This window comes from Monodon monoceros, unplaced genomic scaffold, assembly GCF_005190385.1.
Source record: "Monodon monoceros isolate NGI ecotype Baffin Bay Population unplaced genomic scaffold, NGI_Narwhal_1 Super_Scaffold_21, whole genome shotgun sequence".
NCBI lineage: Eukaryota > Metazoa > Chordata > Mammalia > Artiodactyla > Monodontidae > Monodon > Monodon monoceros.
The window spans coordinates 101,193,943-101,208,910 of NW_021703778.1; the positions used below are offsets into that span (position 1 = coordinate 101,193,943).

Sequence of the window (14,968 nt, forward strand, 5' to 3'; positions counted from 1 at the left end):
CCGGGCCAGCCCTCCCCTCTTTCCCGGCCCCGCCGAGCCTGTTTCTCATTAGAGTAACGGGCGCGGCCCCACCCCGGCTGCGGAGTGTTTGTAAACGTCTGACCCGAGGGCCGTCGCTTAACCCTTTAGATGCGGGGCTGGGGCGCCGCTGGGGGCGCGGCCCTGAGCCGGAGGGATTTAGATTAAAGATAGCTGCGGCTTGTTAGACAGGTTTGTAGCCTACGGTCTGCTAGGGGGAATGGTACCCGCCTCCCACCTCCCACCTCCCACCTCCCACCTCCCACCTCCCACCCCCCACTCCAGTCCGGCGTCCAAGTAACTAATCTCGATCTAAATCCCTCTCACACGACAGGGCCCCACCATGCCTGCCCTTCCTAGAAACTCCAGTCCGAGTCTTTCTTCCTCCTCCCGCACAGGTGACAGGTGTCCAACTCTGGGGCCCACAAGGTCGCTGGGCTGCGGGGCTCCGGTAAACCTGGTCAGGATTATCAGGAGAGCTGGAGCGGGTTGCCATCGGATCCGAGATTCATTCCAGACTAAGGTTCTAGGGAGGAGGGAGCCGACTTTCCTAAGGGGCTAATTAATGGCCCCTCTGGGCGGCTGAGACTAGGGCAGCGGTAAAGTCCGGCCTGGATCCTCGCCCATCAGGAGCCGTGGACCTTTGAACAGTGACCCGAGACCGCTAAATGTTCTTCATTTTGGGGGGAGGAGGAGAGATGACCGGTGGAGGGCCTGATTCGGTAGGTCAAAGGCTTCCAGAAGGCCTAGGCAGAGCGGCCTTAGGCTAGGGTCTTCAAAGGAATGGCTTTCTCCTCTTCAGAGCAGCCTGGAGCCATTCTCTAACCCCAGAGCCTGGCTGGCCTTAGGCTTGGAGGAAAAGGGGAGGAGAGGTGGTCCTTCCTTGCTAGTTGCTGGCTGCACAATTCTTCAGAAAGTGTTTTCCCCGGGCCCTCTACACTGTGGGCCCAGGATGTGGCCCCTTTAAGGCGCTCGGACCCGGAGCCCCTGAACTTAGACTAAGTTGGGGATTGTGGTGGTAGTGCTCCCTGCGGGGAAATGATTGTCACAACTGAGGGCCAATAGGCATCATTATGGTCCTACCACGCTTGAGAGACCGTTTTCCAATTCAGTTTTGTTCTTTTTTTTTTTTTTTTTTGAGGGGGAGGGACTGGAGAGAGGAGAGAGAGAGAGAGAGGGAGGGAGGGAGGGAGGGACGGGGGGGGGACAAGGGGCGCGTGGTTTTCCCATCTCATCCCTGGAGGAGGGGCTGGAGCATCCCGGGCAGCCAATCAGAGACAGGCTGGGGGGGCACTTTGAAGAAGTTTGGGGAAAAAAGTTTGGAAAAGTTTCTATAATAACGAGGGGGCGTCCGGAGGGAGGCGGCGGCGGCGGAGGAGGGGGCGTCTCAGAGAAGGGAGGGCGGGAGCCACGGGTCAAGATACTGCAGCCTCCTGAGATCCCCCCTCCCACCCAGACCGGGACCTGGGGGCTCTGGCCGGATCCATGGGGGCAGCAAGCTGCGAGGATGAGGAGCTGGAATTTAAGCTGGTGTTCGGGGAGGAAAAGGAGGCCCCCCCGCTGGGCGCGGGGGGGTCGGGGGAAGGTCAGTGCGGGGCTGGGGAGGGGTCTTGGGGTCCGTGAGGGAAGGGCGCAGGGATCCTGAGTCTGGGGACTTTCGGGCAGAGAGCCTGGGGTGAGAGATGAGGGGCTCAGCGGTTGAGGGGAGGTGCGGGGCTCGGGGGTCTGCGGAGGTGAGGCTGGGGACCCGGCGCCACTTTCTCCTTTTTAGGTCGTGACTGGGGTGGGGGGGGGGGGTGCCGTTGGCTGCGCGCCGCCTCTCGGCTGGGCTGTCACTGGGATGCGGGGCGGGCGGGAACAGCGGTCCCGAGAGCCCCGGGCGCTGCCAGGGAAAGGGGAGATTGGGCTCCGGAGCTTGCCCCTTGGGGACCGAGCCCTGGGCCCGCAGACGGGACGCCAGGGGCTGGGGGCGCTCTCAGGCCCAGCCGGGGCGCCCCTCCCCCTCCCCCGTCTGGCCGCAATGAGAGGCAGATGGCGGGGATTGAGCCGGGGGCGGCGGCCGCCGCTCGCACGGAATCCGGGCAGCCCGCGCCACCCCTCCCTCGCCTGGCCGGCGCGCGGCACCCCTCCGCTGCACCCCCACCCCCAGATTGGGGGGAGTGAGGGAGGAGCCACCTTCCCTTGTCATCACAGCCCTGGAGCCCCCCTTCCCCTGGCCACCGTTGCGATGGCAACTGGGGCTCCTGCCAGCGCCGTTTGGGGGTTTGGGAACCGCTGCTAATTGGGTTCATGTGTGAGTCGCCCCCAGCTCAGCCCAATGCTTCCTTAAACACGCCTCCGGGCCCAGCTCCAGCCCCTCTCGACCCGCCTCCCTTACCTTGAGACCCGCCCCGTCTGGTACCCCAGGTCCCAGGGCCAGGAGCTCAGAGTGTGATGTTCTCTGCGTAGGAAAAGACCTGACACGTCTGGCTCCATCCATCTCCTCCACCTTCCCAAGGCCAACTTTGCTTTTGTCTTTGTGGCTCTGAAGGGCATCTCAGAGACCTCTCTTTACTGAGGAGGGGGCAGCATACCAGACTTGGGAGGCTGCCCGCTCAAGGAACCTAGACATCTCACCTGCTTCTCTCTCTCCCCATTTCCTGTGACGTCCCTCTCTCTGTCTCCTTCCCTTCCCATTTTGACAGAACTGGACTCAGAGGACACCCCACCATGCTGCCGTCTGGGCCTGGGGGAGCCCCCTCCCTATGGTGCTGCCCCTATTGGCATTCCCCGGCCCCCACCCCCTCGGCCTGGCATGCACTCCCCACCACCCCGCCCGGCCCCCTCACCTGGCACTTGGGAGAGCCAGCCAGCCCGGTCAGTGAGGCTGGGGGGGCCGGGAGGGGGCTCCGGGGGGGCTGGGGGAGGCCGTGTTCTTGAGTGTCCCAGCATCCGCATCACCTCTATCTCTCCCAGTCCTGACCCGCCAGCTGCGCTGGAGGACAACCCAGATGCCTGGGGGGAAGGATCCCCCAGGGATTACCCCCCACCAGAAGGCTTTGGAGGCTACCGAGAGGCAGGGGGCCAGGGCGGGGGTCCCTTCTTCAGCCCGAGCCCTGGCAGCAGCAGCCTGTCTTCCTGGAGCTTCTTCTCAGATGCCTCTGACGAGGCAGCCTTGTATGCAGCCTGTGACGAGGTGGAGTCTGAGCTAAATGAGGCGGCCTCCCGCTTTGGCCTAGGCTCCCCACTGCCCTCACCCCGGGCCTCCCCTAGGCCGTGGACCCCCGATGACCCCTGGAGCCTGTATGGTCCGAGCCCTGGAGGCCGGGGTCCAGAGGATAGCTGGCTACTCCTCAGCGCTCCTGGGCCCACCCCAGCTTCCCCACGACCTGCCTCTCCATGTGGCAAGCGGCGCTATTCCAGCTCAGGAACCCCATCTTCGGCTTCCCCAGCTCTGTCCCGCCGAGGCAGCCTAGGGGAGGAGGGGCCTGAGCCACCTCCAGCACCCCCATTGCCTCTGGTCCGGGACCCGGGCTCCCCTGGCCCCTTTGACTACACGGGGGCCCCACCAGCCGAGAGCATCCCTCAGAAGACCCGGAGGACTTCCAGCGAGCAGGCGGTGGCCCTGCCTCGGTCTGAGGAGCCTGCCCCGTGCAATGGGAAGCTGCCTTCGGGAGTAGAGGAGGCTGGGGCTCCTCCCGGGGGTCCTCGGAAGGAGGTTGCCGGCATGGACTACCTGGCGGTGCCTTCCCCACTGGCTTGGTCCAAGGCCCGGACGGGGGGACACAGCCCCATCTTCAGGTGAGGGTTGTGTCTGACACCACTGCTGTCTCCAGTCATCTCACCCAGGGAGCAGGAGGGCCAAGGGATGGGTTTGAAGAAAGGTCCTAGTTCTGTGTCCTTGGCATTTCAAAAGAGAATCTGCTACCAGCTTGGCTGCTGGTAAACTACTCAGTTTTAGGGAGAATTTAAAAAACGCACCCCCTTTGGACAGATGATTTGCAAAAGGACAGTCACTCCCTGTGGATCAATTAGAAAAAGCCCCTCCAGCCCCAGAAGGACCATGTGGGTAAAGGAGGAATTCCTCTAGGGTGTCCTCCACCCGCAGCTCGGTGCTGGAACATGGGCTGGATTTCAGCCCTACAATGCCCTTCTCTAACTCAATTTCTAGGGCCTGACTTGTGGCTTAAAAGTATACCTGCTAGATTTGAATAAAGTAGCATGTATTTGCAAGTCAAAGGATTCATATTAAACCAAGCAGTTCTTGCTGTTCTTCTACACCTTCCACCCTCAAAGAACCTTGTCCATTTCAATAATCCTAAAACTTTGATGTCAGATCAAGCTGGCTCCATCCAGAAAAGTTTCCCTTAGTTGTTTCCAGACATTGCCAAGTATCACCTGGGGGCAATTACCGGTTGAGACTCCCTGGCCTAGGGTGTCTGGGCACTCACTACAGGAAAGTTGCAGATCCGTAACCCCCAGCTTTCTGGAACCCACCTGTCCAGCCCCAGCTAGTGGAAAGGGCGCTGGCCTGGGAACGGATGTGCTCAGTCCCGGCTCTGTCAGTTGCTGGCTTGCTTAGCCCTCTACGTTCCACCCTCAGTTTCTTTATTTGGGCTTAACAAATTAACAAAGGGGTTAATTTCTGAGACCTTTTCTGGTCTGAAGTTGTGCTTCTTTTTTTTTAAAAATGTGGGATCTTAGTTCCCCGATCAGGGATCAAACCCATGACCCCTGCAGTGGAAGGGCAGAGTCCTAACCACTGGACCACCAGGGAAGTCCCTGAAGTTGTGCTTCTTTACTTGACTCTTCCTATCCAGGCTTGGGGGTTAAACTGGGCTTGGGGTTCCTCTGTATCCAGACCCTGTGTTCAGAGCTGGGAAGAAGGGAGTCTCAGTCCTGGTGCCCATTTACATACCCTCAACTCAAGGGGCTCTGAGGGGTCTGTCCCCCATCTCCCCTGCTTCTGGACTTGTGGACTGTTTTACTTCGGCTGTAATTTTCTTTCTCCCATACCCACTGCCGCTTCCTCCTTCACATCCTGGGGAGCTGGGACCCAGGGCTGCCCTGATTGGGGTGTGAGGCTGCGGGTGATCAGTGCTCTTCTCTCTGTCTCTGTCCAGGACCTCTGCCCTCCCCCCGCTGGACTGGCCTCTGCCCAGCCAGTATGAACAGCTGGAGCTGAGGATCGAGGTGCAGCCCAGAGCCCACCACCGGGCCCACTATGAGACAGAGGGCAGCCGGGGAGCTGTCAAAGCTGCCCCTGGTGGTCACCCCATTGTCAAGGTAAGGGGCAGAAGCCAGGCCTGGTAGCCTCTCTCCTCTCCAGTCCCAGATCCCTGCAGATGGGCTCCAGCTGTGCAGACCCATGGCACTGCCCTTTCCCACACTCCCTCTCAGCAATGACCCTGCAGGCGGCCTGGGGGAGGGACTGGTGTTAGGGGAGGAAGGGTGCACTTCAAGGACCCGGATGTACTTTCTACTCCTCTGTCCCTCCACCCCGGCTCCACTCATCCCATGGGACACCAGCCTTATGTCTACTCTGGAAAATGGTGGCCTGCCAGATGTGGGGGAGGGGTCAGGCTGAGGCCAAAGTTCACTGGGAGTTAGGTTGTCTCTGTTGAGTTGGGCCAGTCTCCCTTGGAAGATTTTCCCCTTTGCCCAGCCCAGTTTGGGCCTCATTCCAAGAATAACACTGAACTCCAGGCCACGTTTTCACCACAACTGGTGGAGAAACTAGTGCCCAATCTCCCCCTGGAAATCCCTTCCAGGATATCCTTTATCTTTCACTCCTCTCCAGGGGTGGACTGAAAACTTAGGGATGGATGAAGGATGAGACAGTGGGGATTTCAACTGGGTGGCCTTTGTCTCCCTCTGCCAGCTCCTAGGCTACAGTGAGAAGCCACTGACCCTACAGATGTTCATCGGCACCGCAGATGAGAGGAACCTGCGACCTCACGCTTTCTATCAGGTGCACCGTATCACGGGCAAGATGGTGGCCACGGCCAGCTACGAAGCTGTAGTCAGTGGTACCAAGGTGTTGGAGATGACCCTGCTCCCTGAGAACAACATGGCAGCCAAGTAGGTTCCAACTCCACTTCCCTTCATTCTGCGGGCTTGAGGACTAGCCTTTTCCATGGGGTCTAAGCTAGGTCCACTCTTCCTCTCCCCAGAAGAGTTAGACATCATCCCTAGGAGGTGTCAGGCGTTCTCACCATCTAGAAGGGGACTTTGGGGCTGGGGAGTACTCTGGAGAGGCCACCTCTGGGTTCCGATAGCCCCCCCATAGTCTCCCAGAGAAGGTCATTTAGGGCTTTGGATGGAGGGTGATTCTGGCATCAGCTGGGAGGGCTTGCCTTCCGTTCTTGGCTTCAGCATTGACTGTGCCGGAATCCTGAAGCTTCGGAATTCAGACATTGAGCTGCGGAAGGGTGAGACGGACATCGGGCGCAAGAACACACGCGTGCGGCTGGTATTCAGGGTACACGTGCCCCAAGGCAGCGGGAAGGTCATCTCGGTGCAGACAGCATCGGTGCCCATCGAGTGCTGTGAGCAAAGAAGCCCTGTAGCATCTCTCTGTCTCTGGCTAACTTCTTGTCTGTGTGTCTGTCTGCCCATCTCCTCTGCAGAATGTGCGGTGCCCTGCTGGTCCTGGGGACACCTGTGAAGGACCCAGCCCTTATTTCTATCATGGATGGGCTGGGGGAAGTGTTCTACTTTACCCCTGCTCCATCTGCCCCTGGGTATCCCCCATGTATTTGTTTGCATAGCTCTTAGGCCTACCCTGTTCATCTCTGTCTTTCTGCCCAGGAGTGGTTCCTTACATGGTCTGTGTGACCCCAGAGAGACCATTGTTTTTCTTGTGTGTCTGCTTCTGAGGAGGGCTCCTCCAGGGCCCTGTGACAGTTATTCTAGGGAGGGTTGGGGCACAGGAGGCTGTCCTCTCCATACCAGCCAGCCAGGCCTTTCCTGCACTGCTCTGCAGCCCAGCGCTCAGCTCAGGAGCTGCCCCAGGTGGAGGCCTACAGCCCCAGTGCCTGCTCCGTGACGGGAGGGGAGGAACTAGTGCTGACTGGCTCCAACTTCCTGCCTGACTCCAAGGTGGTGTTCATCGAGAGGGGCCCTGGTGAGTATCTATGGGGAGGCGGGGAGGGCAGGCAGGAAGAGCTTGGAACGGGAGGGTGAATGATTTCTGGCACTGTCTCTAAACTAGCAAGTTGAGCCTCAATTTCCTTATCTGTAAAATGGGGCAGATAGACCGCCCGTCCTGTTGTACTGTCTCCTTCCCGTGCGTACTCTGGGCATCTGAAACGCTCAGGATGGCAAATAAATGTAAGAAATACACATTCTTTTATTGAGGAGTCAGCTTTGAGCTAATTTACCCCCATGTGGCTGGGGAAGATGAGAAGGAAAGAGGTGACTTGTACCCTCACAGGTGGACCCTGAGCCCCTCCTGAGTTATGGGACTGGCAGCACAGCTGTGATTACAGGAGGCTGTGAGGTGCCCCAGAATAGAGCGGCCAGGGTGGAGAAGGGAAGACTGAGGGGCCCAGGTATACTCACCAACCTGAGGCCTCTGCTCTCCCCAACCCTGCCCACCCAAAGCCCCAGCCCTTTCCTCAAGTTTAGCGCCCTAGGACCATATCAGAGCAGAGTCAGAGGTTCTGGGTCATGAGACTTGGGGCCTCATAGCCTCCCTTCAAGCTGAGACCCTTTCCTACCCTTGAACTTCTTTCCAGCTCTGTCATGGGAGGGGATGTTTAGAGGTGCATGAGAGGGTTCCAGAGTTGTTTCTGGTCCCTGGACTGGCCCTGCCATTTCTCTTGGCCTCAGCTTGTGGCTCTAGATCTTGGAGACTGTTTTAAACCCTGCCTGTCCTATTGGGTTGAGTAAACATGCAGCGGGCTCCTCTGTGAGCTAGGCCTTGTCAGGACCTTCTGAGTCTGGCCTTGGCTCCAGCAGGAGGGGAAATGGCAGAGGCCTGGGCATGTGGCAAGGGGTAGGGGCCGTGCGGCTGGGCTGGAGCTCCCTGTTCTTCCTGCACAGATGGAAAGCTGCAATGGGAGGAGGAGGCCACAGTGAACCGGTTGCAGAGCAATGAGGTACCCGTGTTACTAGGGTCCCCCCTGTGGGTGGGAGTGGGGTGGGAGAAGTCAGGAGATTCTCAGCCAGCTCCCTTGAGCTTGGGAGTGGACTCCAGCAGCTACCTGTTCTTTTCTAGAGGAAGCAACCTGGCCACTCTGGAAGCAGGGACACCTCTAGGGAATGAACTTTGCTCCTTTGTAAATGGAAAAAGCCAGGAGGTGGTGTTAGGGTACTTGGAAGGGCTGGGCTGAGCCTAGATCCCTGAGGGCCCCCTGCCTCATCCTCTGCTCTTCCCCAGGTGACGCTGACCCTGACCATCCCCGAGTACAGCAACAAGCGGGTGTCCCGGCCAGTCCAGGTCTACTTTTACGTCTCCAACGGGCGGAGGAAGCGCAGTCCTACCCAGAGTTTCAAGTTCCTGCCTGGTGCGCTCCGGAACAGCCCATGGTGGGGGGATGCGGACGTGGGGACTGATGCAGGGGCACAGGGGTGCAGTGAGGGGTCAAGGGAGGGATGAGACCTAGGGATAGAAGAGACCTAGGGCTGGAGGGTGCGCGGCAGGGAGACTGCCAGCCCTCTCACCAGCGTGTCCTCCTTCCCATCCGTCCAGTGATCTTCAAGGAGGAGCCTCTACCGGACGCATCTCTCCGGGGCTTCCCTTCAGCATCGGGCCCCCACTTTGGCTCTGACATGGACTTCTCACCACCCAGGCCCCCCTACCCCTCCTATCCCCATGAAGACCCTGCTTATGAAACTCCTTACCTGTCAGAAGGCTTCAGCTATGGCACGACCCCTCTGTACCCCCAGACGGGGCCCCCGCCATCCTACAGACCTGGCCCGCGGATGTTCCCTGAGACTGGGGGTACCACAGGTTGCGCCCGCCCACCTCCAGTCTCATTCCTTCCCCGGCCCTTCCCTAGTGACCCCTATGGAGGACGGGGCTCCCCCTTTCCGCTGGGGCTGCCGTTCCCTCCTCCAGCCCCCTTCCGGCCTCCACTACCTTCATCCCCAACACTTGAAGGCCCCTTCGCTCCCCAGAGCAGTGTTCACCCCCCACCTGCCGAGGGATACAGTGAGGTAGGGCCAAGCTATGGCCCTGGGGAGGGGGCTCCGGAGCAGGAGAAGTCCAGGGGTGGCTACGGCGGCAGCTTCCGAGACAGTGTCCCTATCCAGGGTATCACGCTGGAGGAAGGTGGGTGTGGGACCAGCGGCTGCGAGTGTGAGTGTGTGCAAGAGATTGCTCTGCATGTTTGCTGAGGGCTGGAGCTTGGCCTCCCAGAGGTTGGGCCTCCGTGGTCCCTCAGGGCCAGCTGGAGGGCCTAAGGAGGCCAGTGCTTGGTGCGTGTGGCCAGTTGAATCCAGTTGAATTCTGAAGGGGGCACGGAGTACCTGCCTAACCTTTCTGCTGCCTCGGCCCTTGGCCCCAGATCACTGAATCTCAGGGCTAGAAGTACTTGCAAGATCATTCAATCTGGCTCCCTCAATTTGCAGATCCAGGCAGTGAATTTCAGAGAGGGGCAGTGGCTTGCTGGTGTCCCAGCCGAGCACGTTTTCCCTTGCCTAAGCTTCTCCCCCTAAACCTGGTGACCGTAGTCTGGATTGGTGATGAGGGGCCTTCCTATTTCGCCTCTCTTTCCTCCCACTGGCTACACCCACCTCCGGCCCTGCTGACAGTGACTGCCCTGACGCTGCAGGCCAAGCCAGCAGGAAGGGGGCCCGAGAACCCACATGGATGGAGTTCAGCAAGATTTGATTGAGAGCAGGGGTCAGGACATAGTGGGGAAACTGAGGCCCAGTGGTAGAGAAGCCAGTGCAGGAGGAGCCTGGAGGCATCCTAGACGGAGGCCTGCCTGGAATGGATTGGGGGTCTCTGGAAAAGGAGGCGACCTGCCCCTTGCCCAGTCTCTCAACTGCCCCTCCTTTACAGTGAGTGAGATCATTGGCCGAGACCTGAGTGGCTTCCCTGCACCTCCTGGAGAAGAGCCTCCCGCCTGAACCATCGCCTGGCCCCCGCTCCCCCCTGCCCTGCCCACTTTCCCTTCATCCTGGGATGGCGGTTCCAGAGGCTTGGGGGCCAATATGGTTCCTCTTTCCCAGTTTCTTGCCTGCTCTCCCCTGCCCTCCCTTCCCTCCCCTAGCTGAGGTGTGGCCCCCGGGGCCTGGTGCTGCCTTGGAGGGCTGGGGGCGGGGGAATGTGGAGGCCTGGGATGGGGGTGGACCCTGGGGGGGTACTGGGAGCGAGGACTGGAGGACTGCCGGGAGTGAAGGCCGTGTCTAGATTGTGTACAGCCCACGGTGCTGGGAGGCTGGGGCCAGGTTGATGGGTAATAAACTGCTCGCTGACTAGTGTTTCAGGCTCCAAAACTCTTTGGAGAGAGAGATGGGGCAGCTTACTCTAGCCCTGGCCAGAGGAGGCTTAGAACCTGGGAAGGGATGGGATGTGGCTGGGAAGATTGCATCCCAAAGAGTGTCAGTGCAAGGGGGTGGGGAGGGTTTGAAGGGTCGCAGAGGCTCCCTAACTGGGGTGAGGTCGGGAGCCAGGGTTTGTAGACCTCTCCTCCCTGGGGATTCAGTTTCCTTTAGGAGCTTTGGGAAAATCTGTGTATTTTCAAGTTACTTTCTCTTGCTACCACTGAGATGATTCTGATTCATAGCCAAGGTCAGGAAACACCAGTCTAGTCCCTCTCCCTCATTTACAAAGGAGGAGTCTATGGCTCAGAGAGGGAAGGGGGCTTGCCGTATGTCACACAGCTAATCAATAGCAGGTTGAACGCTGCACTTCTGGGCTCCTGCCCCCAGCCCACCCTCAGATATCCTAACCCATGGAGGTCAGGCCCCTGAAGCTTATCTCCCTGGAGCAGGGTAGGAGATGAGGGAGGGCTGGCATGGGTCCATCCACACTCTGGATTCTCCAAACTTTGGGGTCTGTGAAGACATTCTGGAAAGATCTATGTTTCAGAGGTAGACTGCAGGAAGCCAAGCAGCTCCCCAGTTGCCCTGACATGGCCTGAGCTCCGGCCTTTCCCACAGGTATACCCACATATCACCACTGACAGGCCCAGCCTGGAAACCTGGTTTGCCCCATGTCTTGACAGCCTAGGGGGCCAAGTCCCCAGTGGGTTGGGGAGAGCCTGGCATACAGGAGGCACTGAGGACCACTGGCCCAGCTGCAGGGGGCCATACCCCAAAGATATTCCGGGTGTTAGTACTCGGGAGACTTGCCTCCTCTCAAGGCTGGTATGTCCAGTGCGTCTAGACAGGCCTGGCAAGTGCCCATGTGTTCAGCTGTGGGTGTGACAGAAGCTGGCTCTGGAATGGAGGACAGGAGAACGAGGATGACCCCTGGTCTTGTCACTACTGCTTTGCAATGAATCTCCTTTATCTTCCTGAACACAAACTGCTGCGAACCAGACTGATATCAGGTGATTGGCTCACCGGGCCATGGCTGCTTCTCAAAGGTACCCTCCAGCAGGACTAGAGTCATCACCCACAGCAGGAGGGACCCAGGGCACACGTGTCCTGGCCAGCACCCTTCAGCTCCCCCTCCAAGATCTCTGACAGGAGGCGAGTCAGCCTCTGTGAATGAAAAGCTATAGTGATGGGGACTCGCTGCCTCCCAGGGCAGACTGTTACACTCTCTGCCATAGCACTGCCACTCATTCATTGCCAGGCATTTATTGAGCAGCTACTAAGTGCCAGCCAATGCGTCCTGGAGGACCTCATAGCCTCATGGGGTGACAGTAAGTAAACACACATTATAACTCAACAATTCAACTCGGTAAATGTTTCTTGTACAGATAGTATGTCAGGTCTTGGGTGGGGGGAGTAAACAATTTTAATATGGGGAAGGAGCAGAACACAGGGGCACTCCATCCAGCTGTGGGGGTCAGAGGGAACTTCAGGGCTGACTTCTAGACTGGGATCTGAAGCATGACTGGGAACTGACTGGGCTGAGAGTAGGGGAAGGGCAGGCCAGGCAGAGCCACCAGATGGGCCATGTCTTGGAGGAGAGAGGCAAACAGGGAGGGCCAGCAGATGGAGGGCTTGGCACGCTCGTGGGACTGGTGAAGTTCTGGAAGTGGGGACCAGAGAGGGAAGCAGGGGCTGGGTTCTGAGGGGCCTTGTAGCCACGCTAGGAAGCTTAGTTATCCAAGGATAATGGGCGCTTTCCCACTAGATGGTAGGGTTTAAGCTGGGATTGATACAGTAGATTTGCCTCACAGCTCTTCCTTGGGTAGAGCTTCCATCTGCTTCCCTGTGACTGCTCTGCCAGCTCATTGTTCTGCCCTGTGGGCCCATACTTCACACGCCTAATCCCTCTTCCCATTAGAATCCTGAGGTGGGCGGGTCAACTCCCAAGGTCATTGTCTCTTCCCAGGTTCCTACAGACATCCAGCTCCCTGAGGCTGGAGTTGGGAGAGGGAAGAGAAGGAGGCTGGATCTTCGGTCGGTGCCAGAAGAGACTTCCTTGGCCACGGTTTCTCAAAGTGTGGTCTGAAGATAACTTGCATTTGAGTCATTAGGGAGGTTTTTTGGTTTTATTTTATTTTATTGTTTGTTTTTGTTTTTAATACAGATTTCTAGGCAACCCCTGACCTACTCAATTGTATTATCTGGGGGCAGGCATAGGTTTCTGCATTTTAAACAGCACCTTAGGTCAGGGGTCCCCAACCCCCAGGCCGTGGACCGCTACCAGTTCATGTCCTATTAGGAACCAGGCCACACAGCAGGAGGTGAGCAGTGGGCGGGCGGGCGAGCGAGCGAAGCTTCACCTGCCGCTCCCCATTGCTCCCCATCACTTGCTCACTGCCTGAACCACCCACCTCTGCCCCCAGCCATAGAAAAATTATCTTCCATGAAACTGGTCCCTGGTGCCAAAAAGGTTGGGAACCACTGCCTTAGGTGATTCTCCGGCACAAGAAAGTTTGAGAACTAGAGTCATCTGTCAATTAAGGGTCATTCCTTCCCACTCCAGACTCTAAGACAGCTCCCTGCCCCCTTCTCATAGATCTAGTCTGGGCTGCTTTGGGTGGAAGGTCACCTGCAAAAGTGTACTTAAGGGAGGGGAAAGGCACACACATTCCTGACGTTGCAGCTCCCCTCTCCTCTCTCTTTGGCTCTGTCCTGCTCCATAGACAATCTGAGATGGTCTCGCGGCAGCCTGGAGCTCTGGTGCAGCAGCAGCTGCCCCAGAATTTTTGAGTCTCCTTCTCTGGCTGGGTCTCTGACCTCTACGACACCTGGGGAGGGCACACTGGGTAGCCTTCCAGGTGAATTTGGGCTCTGCCTGGAGCAGTTCTGTGATGCCTTGGTGCACCCCCTGGAGACTTTCTAAGTGTCGGGAAGAAGGCTGCAGAGGAGTGGCATCTCATGTACCTCCTGGAAACTCCAGACGAGGGAAGTGCGCAGGGGTTTGGTGCTTTTTTGGGAGCTGGTTTTAGTGGCCTCAGCATCTGGTTGCTTCCACAAAACATCCCAAGAAAAGAAAAGGGGGAAAAAAAGGAGATGGGGAAGGAACCTCTAAACTATAAGAGACTTAAGGACATATCAACAGTTTGGCTACTCCTTATCACATTAAGCATAGACTTGCCATGTGACACCACCAGCAATCTCTCCCCTACGTATTGACCCTGGTGAATAAAAAATTATGTCCACACAAAAACCTGTTCCCAAATGTTTATAGCAGTTTTATTCATAATCAACCCAAACTGGAAACAACCGAGATGTTCTTCAGTAGGTGAACAGATTAACTGTAGTACATCCAAGCAGTGGAATACTACGTAACAATAAAAATTAATGAAATATTGATTCATGCAACAATATAAATAAATATTAAATGCACTTTGTTAAGTGAAAGAAGCTAGACTCAAGTGGCTACATTTTGTGTGATTCTATTTACATGACATTCTGGAAGAGGAACTGTGGTAGAGACACAAAACAGATCAGTGGTTGCAGGGGGAATGCTTAGAGAACAAGGAGTAGTTGACTGCAAAGGGATAGCACATGGGAATTTTCAGGGTGATAGAACTGTTTTGTGTGATCTCACGGTGGTGAATACGTGACTCTGTCAAAATCTATAGAACTCTACACAGATGGAAATTAATTATATACAAATTTTTAAAGAGTCATTCAATCCTGGGATAGAATGTAAAGCGTAATATATGAATCTAAATGTATTATGAATATGTATGGAAAAGGTGGTGGTGGGGGGGAAGGAGCGAAAATCAGTAATTTGGGGAAACAATGTTTTGACTGGGTACTGTAAGGCTAAAGACAAAAGGAATCATACGTACAGATTATAGTTGGTAAATTTGTTACAGGTTAATGATTCTGAAGCTACTTAACCTATATACTAGTGTTGAACAGTAAGTAAATAAATTGTAGTGAGGTAGGTTTCTCACTGTCAGAGAAAGCAGGGGTTGGTTATCATGGTGTGGGCTGGAAGGCTAGGAGAAACCCTGTGGTGCTGGATTCAGATTGGAGATATCAGTATGAACTCATGCTTGTTTTACATATATCTATATCCATGTCTATATCTACATAATATTATATATAGAATATTATAGAATATATACTAGAGCTATATAAATATCTATATAGATAGATCTATAATCCATAGATATCTGTTTTATATAAGTATATATAAAATACATGCACATACACACAAATAGATACAGAGACAAATATAGATATGGTGTGTATAGGGGTTAATATACATACATATATTTGCTAGCTTTTTCTGCTAAGAGAGCCTAAAATGAGTGGCACCCCATTATCAATGAAGACACCTAGCATCCAGATGTTGGCTTCTAAAAACCCTTCTCCAATAAAAAGAACCAGGGTTCCTTGGAAAAATGGCTAATTCTAGAGCTAGGGCAGGGGAAAT

General features: G+C 56.2%; 1 protein-coding gene across 2 annotated transcripts; it reads left to right on the forward strand.

Annotated features, from left to right (window-relative positions):
- The first annotated feature begins 1,182 nt into the window (after nt 1-1,182).
- Nucleotides 1,183-10,488, forward strand: NFATC4 (nuclear factor of activated T cells 4). Of its 2 annotated transcripts, none has more exons than XM_029239020.1 (10): nt 1,183-1,603; nt 2,703-3,798; nt 5,121-5,283; nt 5,879-6,078; nt 6,373-6,545; nt 6,983-7,123; nt 8,044-8,099; nt 8,381-8,507; nt 8,693-9,274; nt 10,010-10,488. In XM_029239020.1, exons 1-10 carry the CDS (start codon nt 1,504-1,506, stop codon nt 10,075-10,077), a joined length of 2,706 nt encoding a protein of 901 aa, XP_029094853.1. In that variant the 5' UTR covers nt 1,183-1,503; the 3' UTR covers nt 10,078-10,488. The 2 variants fall into 2 exon arrangements, with proteins under 2 accessions (XP_029094853.1, XP_029094854.1); XM_029239021.1 differs by having other exon boundaries at nt 8,693-8,953.
- Nucleotides 10,489-14,968: the final 4,480 nt, after the last annotated feature.